The 7,323-nt window shown below is 48.5% G+C and overlaps 1 protein-coding gene across 1 annotated transcript in view; it reads left to right on the top strand.

Annotated features, from left to right (window-relative positions):
- Nucleotides 1-185, top strand: part of CACNG8 (calcium channel, voltage-dependent, gamma subunit 8) — a 35,038-nt gene extending 34,853 nt beyond the window's left edge. Inside the window, exon 6 of the mRNA XM_006868319.1 lies at nt 34-185. Within this exon, the coding sequence (XP_006868381.1) occupies nt 34-185 (152 nt within the window). The remainder of the gene's footprint in view (nt 1-33) is intronic.
- Nucleotides 186-7,323: the final 7,138 nt, after the last annotated feature.

Genomic DNA, 7,323 nt, shown 5'->3' with positions numbered 1-7,323 from the left:
CCCGCCGCACCTGCCCCTGGGACCCTGGCCAAGGAGGCCGCCGCTTCCAACACCAACACGCTCAACAGGAAAACCACGCCCGTGTAGGAGCGCGCGTGGGGAGCCGAGGGGGCGCGTGTCCGGGGCGCGTGCGCGGGCGCGCGCGCTACGGGGCTGCCGGGGGTTCGGGGGCGCCCCCTACCTAGAGCGCGCTGGAGACTGCTGGGCCTTCCCCCTCCCCCCGGCTCACCTCCCCCACTCGTCCTCCCCTCCGATGCAGGGACCCCGAGGGAGGGGGCAGGGAAGGGGCCGTGGGGAGGGAGCGTCGTGTTTTATTTTTTTGTGGGATTTGGGGGGGGGAGGGGGGAGGGCGGTGGCGTTTTTTGCAGTTTTGAGATGTTTCCTTTTTCATGTTTTGCTGTGTGCATGTGGGGGCAGGGCGGTGGGTGGGATGGTGGGGAGGAACTACCAGCCCAGCCCAACTTCTGGAGAGGTGTTTATCAAACCTCAATATATCATCACACCAAATATATATATGTATATGTATGTATATATACACATATATATTCCGTGTAAAGAGAAGGTTTACGGAAAGGCAGAGAAGGGGAGAGGTGCGCTCACACGCAAGAGGGAAGTACGTTTGGGAACGCGTGCATTCGTTCATTTTTTTCTTTTAAGACAACACAGTGGTTTGTTGAGTACTGGGGACGGGGCATAATCACAGGCCCAGAAAGGGACTCATTCATTCCTTGTTGTGGTTACAGCCGTGACATATGGCTGACGCCTGACGATCTTATGTATACCGGAATCAGTGTTGCCCACTCCTTCACCAGACTTCCAATCTCTGCCCTTATTGAAGCCATCTCGTCAATTCATCTCATTGGGGGAGGGGGGTCTTCCTCTTTTTCTTTGGCCCTCTACTTTACCAGGCATGATGTCTTTCTCTAGTGATTGGTCCCTCCTGGTGACATATCCAAAGTAGCTGACAAAGTCTCACCGTCCTGGCTTCTAAAGGACCACTCTGGCTGTATTTCTGCCAAGACAGGTGTGTTGGTTCCTCTGGCAATCCGTGGTAGATTCAATATTGTCTGCCAACAGCACATTTATTCACTGATGACTGGTGTTCATTGAGAACATAAGTTGGAGGTCTAAAGCTGAACGCTAAGCCTACAGAAAGCACAAAACCAGATGGGGCCTCCACCATTCTCATAGAGTTTCCATCTTGTGCGTGACACAGGCAATCGAAGACTCATATATAAACAGTTATGTTACAACTAGCATATGAGTCCTGGTGTTTTGGTGGTTACAATTCTCAAGCTAACCAAAAGGTCAGCAGTTGAAACCCAACAGCAGTCCACTTCCTTAAAAAAAATTACAGTCTTGGAAATCCTACTCTGATGTATATAGGGTCACTATGAGTCAGAATCAACTCCATGGCTGTGGGGTTTTTTGTTTGTTTATGTGTAGGTTTTTTTATTATTATTGTAACAAGGAACTGTGTGGTTCAATAGTTAAAACATGACTAAAAAGTTGGAGGCTCCAACTCACTCCTTGGGAGAAAGATGAGGTAGTTTGCTTCGTTAAAGATCATAGCTTTGGAAACCCTATGGGGACAGTTCTACTCTGTCACTGAGTTGGCAGTGTTGACTTCGTGGCAGTAGGTTTGGATTTTTTAAACCCCGTGTCAAAGGAACAGATGTTTTAGCTAACACTGGCTGGCAAGGAGCCACGAGGTGAAACTGTGAGGTGTAGAGGGGAAGGAAAGGAAGTGTTCCAAACAGAAAAACACATGCAAAGGTCTTGAGGTAGGAAGGAATTTCCAGAGAAGGCTGAGGTATGGTAAGTGAGGTGGGGATGGGCCCACTAGCAAGAAAAAAACTAGAGACAAGGACAGAGCCAGGTTGTACGTTAAATACGTAGTTTAGATTTTATTCCAAAGGTGCCGCAGCATGTCTTTAAGCAGGAGCGTTGAGTGGCTCGTGTATGCAGGGAGACAAATTGAGACAAGAGCCACAGCAAACAAGCTGGAATAACTGCTCTTGAAACTCACACTCTGGTGGGTGGAAGCAAGTAAATACAGAAATACTGAAGCGCAGGAATAATAGTGTCTGAAGTCCTGGGATGTAGAAATTTGTGTGTTTCTCTCACCCATTAATTCAACCCCCTACTCGCTGCCATGTTTGAGGGTCTGCTAATGTACCAGAGACCAAAGAAACCAAACCTGTTGTCCTCCACTTCACTCTGACTCATGGTGGTCCTATGTGTATCAGAAGGGAGCTGTGCCCCCTGTGGTTTTCAATAGCTGTGATCATTTGGTAGAAGATTACCAGGACTTTCTTCCAAGGCCCCTTTGAGTAGACTTGAACCATTAACCTATTGGTTAGCAGCAGAATGCTTAACCATTTGCATCACTCTGGGACTCCTAATGAACCAGACAATGTGTTAGTACTTGGAATCCTGATCAGAAGTCATGACCCTATCCCTACTTTCAGGAAGCTTAGATTGCAATTGTTAAATGACCGTTGACAGGCAACCTCAACTAGTTACTTCAATCTATGTTGTAACCAAAAGCTAAGAAACCAAACGGGTTGGCATCTAGTTGGTTCAAAGTCATGGCGGCCCCATGTGTTCGTCAGAGTAGAATTGCTTCATTGAATTTCCTTGGCTGTGATCTTTACAGAAGCCAAGTTGCAGGCTAGGCTCGAACCACCACCCTTAGGTCAGCAACTGGTTGGGTTGCAAGCTGCTGGTACACAAGAAGCACCTTGGCACACAGAGCTGAGTGACCCATCTGCCAGGAGTGGGTAGTTCTTGAGGAAAATGTCCCAGAGAACATGGTGTCCAATCTGGACCTTAAAAGGATGAGTAGGAGTTGGCCAGGTGGAGAAAGGGGTGAGGGGAGGCATTCCGGGCAAAGGAAACAACACTGTGCATTGGGAATGATGTTAATAATTGTGGGGTGTTGAAGTATAGGGTCAGGGTGAGACCAGAAAGGCAGGAAGAATTCTAAAGATCCTGAGTTCCAAATAAACTTTATTCTAAGGGCAATGGGGAGTTATGGAGGGGTTTGCAGCAGAGGAAGAGCAAAAGCAGATGCCTCTGGAGCCTAGGGGGAGGATAAGATGAACAAGAGGCCAGGTAGAGGAGAGAGGATAAGAGTTGAGCTGGGCGATGGAGCCATGAGGACAGAGAAGGTGATGCATTTGAAGGTGGTTGAAGAGGCTGTCCTATCTCTTAACAGCCCCTGTGTGTCAGACCCAGTGCTCAGGGATGCAGAGATGAAGAGACAAGGCACAGCTTGCCTAATCCTCTAGGGCTCTGTGTTTGACAATAGTGCCATGCCACCAAGCGCTTACAAACCCTTTATCCTGAGGACCTGCAGGCATTATCAAAGGGGGTCACAGAGGAGGAAACAGCTCAGAAGTGGATGTAAGGGCTTTCCCTCAGGGGGCCGTGTGGATGGACTAGAGAGACTTGAGGTCAAGAGAACTAGGAGGAATTCAGTTACAGGGAGAGATGCTGAAAAATGCAGGAAAGTCATACAATTAGCAATTAGCAAGATGCAGAAGAACCTCATATATTGTTATTAGCTTCCATGTATTCAGCCTGTCACCCCCTTTCAGGTTCATCATCTCAGGTACAATGGCATGAAACAAAAGCCTACCCAGCCCTGCGCCATTTCCATGATCAATTGTGCATTGGACCATTGCAATTCATATGGATTTCATTGGTTGATGTTTGGAAGCAGATCACTGGGACTTTCTTGCTAGTCCTTGGTGATAAAACTCCACTGAAACTTGTTCAGCATCATAGCAGCACGCATGCAAAAAGTGTACCACAGACCCACTAATGATAAGTGGACAGGGGCAAGGAGAAGCAGCATCAAAAGAAGTTAATTTGGTGGTGGTAGAACTCTGGTGGAGGAGAAGGGGAGAATTGGTTAAAGAACAGTAGATTCTATAATCCAAAGGCCAACAATAGAGCCAGAAAGAGGTGAAGGGTGGACAGGAGAAAGAGAGATGGGGATGAGGGTGTAGGCAGAAGAGGTCAAAATGGGGACAGAGTCACAAAGATCTAGAGAAAAGGTCAAAGACAGAGGAAGGTAGCCTGGAGAGGAGAAGGAGATAAGAGAGGAAATGACAAAGAAATACACAAATCAGAGGACAGAAGTCTATGAGATACCAACACACACACATACACAGATCATAGAGACAAAAGCCCAGAAGCAAAGGAAGATTAAGTTATCCACAGAAAAGATCATGGGAATGATTCAAGAAATTTTTAAGTGCCTACCTATCCCAGGAGTCCTGGTGTGGCGCTGTGGGTTAATGCACCAGACTGCAAAGCTGTTTGAACTGCAAGGTCGGCAGTTCGAGCTCACCAGCTGCTCTTCGGAAACCCTATGCAGGGACGCTTATGGTTCAGAACTGACTTAACAATACTTAACAACATCAAAACCTATCCCAGCGTGGAATATTGTCCAATCTGGACGAGTTCTACTCTGTAATACATGGGATCACTGTTGAGTCAGAATCAACTCGCTATCAATTAACAACAACATAATGCTGGAAGATGAGCCCCTTTGCTTGGAAGATGCTACAAATGGCCACAACAGTACACTCAAACATCACGAAAGTGGCGGAGGACCAGGCAACTTTTGCTGTAGGTGGTGTTACTATGGGTGGAAATATATAGCCAAGACCCAGCTGAGGTCAAAGAAATAGGGTGATGAGCAAAAGTCCTGCTCTTCTGACACATGCCAACGAAGAGACAAATGATAAGATGAGTGTGGTTCCTGATTAAAAAGGTGGTAGCAGGACCACAGGGCAAGGTTGACTTTAGATAGCGTGGTTGGGTTACTCACTGGAGAGTAACATTTGAACAGACATGTGAAAGGGACTTACAAAAATTGGGGGACAAGCTTTCTGGCCACCACATGGAGTCCTGGTGTGGCACTGTAGGATGAGCACTAGACTGCCAACCACAAGGTTGGTGGTTCAAACCCACCAGTTGCTCCTTGGAAACCCTATACAGGGTTGGAACCAACTTGACAGTACTTAACAACATTCCAACCACCAAGCAAGCACAAAGGTTCTGAGGTGTAACGTTCTCCTGGAGTCCCATGGGGGTGAGCAGAGGAGGAGTGGGTGAAAGAACAGGACTGGCAGCCAAACACGTAGCATTTTGAATTTTTTCCTTGACCCATGGAAAGCCATTAGGCTATTTTGAGCTCCAGAATGACTTGATCAGACACTCATTCAAAACAAAACCAAAAAAAAAAACAAAAAACCACCAAACAACCCAGAATCACACTGCTGTGCTGGCGATACATTTGTGGGGTCAAAACTGGAAATGAAGGGACAGTGACGAGGATTCTTGTAGTTGTCCATTTGGGGGTGATGGTGGCTTAGACCAGGGTGAGGTATAGTTGATGCCCATGGGGATGGAGAGATGGAAGGACCACGTGTGAAATTGTGAAGGTAGACCCTGACGTGGTGGTGAATTGGATGTAGTGGGGAAAGGGATGGGAAAGCAGGGTAAGGTACCGAGAGGAACTCGTTGAACAATGGGGGTGTCTACTACAGTGTACTGCCAGGAAGAGAAAAACTGGGAGGAAATGGGATTTGAGGGGGAGAGGTCAAAAGTTCCCTGGATGTGCCAAGTTGGAGATGACTGTGAGAAATCCCAGTAGGGGTATCAAGTCACCGGTTGGATATGTGAGCTGGTAGGTTGGTAGAGAGGTCATAGCTAGAAATATAAATCTTGGAAACGTCAGCATATAGAAGACATTTCAAGCCATGGGGACTGAATGAAGTGACCTAGGAGGGTAAGTGTGGGTAGAGAAGATGACCCTCCCTAGCCAGAGCCTTGGCGGTATCTCCATCTGAGGAAGAAGAGCAACTGGCAGAGGGAACAAGGAGTGACCAGAAGTAGCCAGAAAACTCGAGAGACACAGAGATCCAAAGAACAAAGTGTTTTAGGAAAGGGAGGAAGTTGCTGTAATAAGGATTGCTGAGTGTTGGAAGTACCTCAAGAACAATAAAGTGACCACTAGATCTGATAATACCGTGTGGTTGATGGCCTCCTCGGAGATGTCATTTCAGTACACCCCTGGGGAAGTCAGCCCTGTTGGCAAGTGGGGAGGGGGAGAATGTAGGATGTACACTGAAGGCAACAGTTCAGACAAACAGGAGAGAAATGGATGCTTGCAGATGGGAAGATGGAGGATAGCACCCCCCCCCACCTCCCCAAATGGTTGTCAAGTTGGCTCGGACTCCTGATGGCCTTATGTACAAGAGAACGAGACACTGCCCGGTCCTGGGGCATCTTCATGATCTTTGCTAGGTTTGAGTTCACAGTAGTGGCTATACTTTGAAATCAGAGAGTACGCTTGAGAAAGATGAGACACAGGGCCAGAAGGGATCAAGAAAGAGGAGGCGGCCCAGGGATTTAGGACATGGGGCACAGAGGTTGCAAGGTGGTTGGGATGGAAGCTCTGGTGAATTACCCCATAGCTGCTCTGTCCACCCTGCACTGCTTGCTGCTGCCCACATCTGCCATGCTTCTAGAATCTTCTGGAAATGCCCAGTGAGGAGAAGGGAAAGAAGAGGTTTCATTCATTCATTTGACAAATATTTCTCCAGGTGCCAGGTCTTGCAAACCTCAGTCAGAGCTATATCCATCCCAAGCTCTGTCCTTTGGGGGACACAAACAGATGGGATGCAAAGGGAGGTGTCCACTGAAGAGGGCCACGCAGGCATTGGCAGTGAGGAAACACAGCAGATACTTACTTTACTTAGCTTGGGAGGGAATGTCTGTGGGTCAGCGTTTCACTTCATGTGTTTATTCATTCCATTCATTCATGCATGCACGTTTCCTAAGACCTGTGCACCTGACCCTGGACTGGGCAATATGGAGGATGCTGAGATGAGTCCCTCTGGTCCCTGGCCCCTGCTAGGAGATCCAGACACAGAGACACAAACCATCATAGTCCAGTGGCTAGAGCAGGGGAGACAGAAAGGGTGTGTAAAAGGAGCACATGACCAGGTGGGCCCCACCTCGCCGGCCAATCACAGAAGGGCTGAGGGAGAAGCTGAGGAAAGCAGATCAGGCCCTGCCTCCGTGCCACACAGCTGTCCTGGTCCCTACCCCTGGGGGGGTGAAACTGCATGGAAGGTCCCCCAGGGGCGCCCCGTCTAATAAACTCAATGAAGACGACGACCGTTGTGTGGTTGCCGAGCCCCACACTAGAGCCCTCCTAGAGTCTGCACTTGCCAGCCTAACTTGGGACTAGCCCCGTCCCCTCCCTCAGACCTACGAGTCCAGGTCCCCAGCCCCTCAGAT

This window comes from Chrysochloris asiatica, unplaced genomic scaffold, assembly GCF_000296735.1.
Source record: "Chrysochloris asiatica unplaced genomic scaffold, ChrAsi1.0 scaffold00116, whole genome shotgun sequence".
NCBI classification, from domain to species: domain Eukaryota; kingdom Metazoa; phylum Chordata; class Mammalia; order Afrosoricida; family Chrysochloridae; genus Chrysochloris; species Chrysochloris asiatica.
This window is presented reverse-complemented; position numbering and strand designations above follow the sequence as displayed.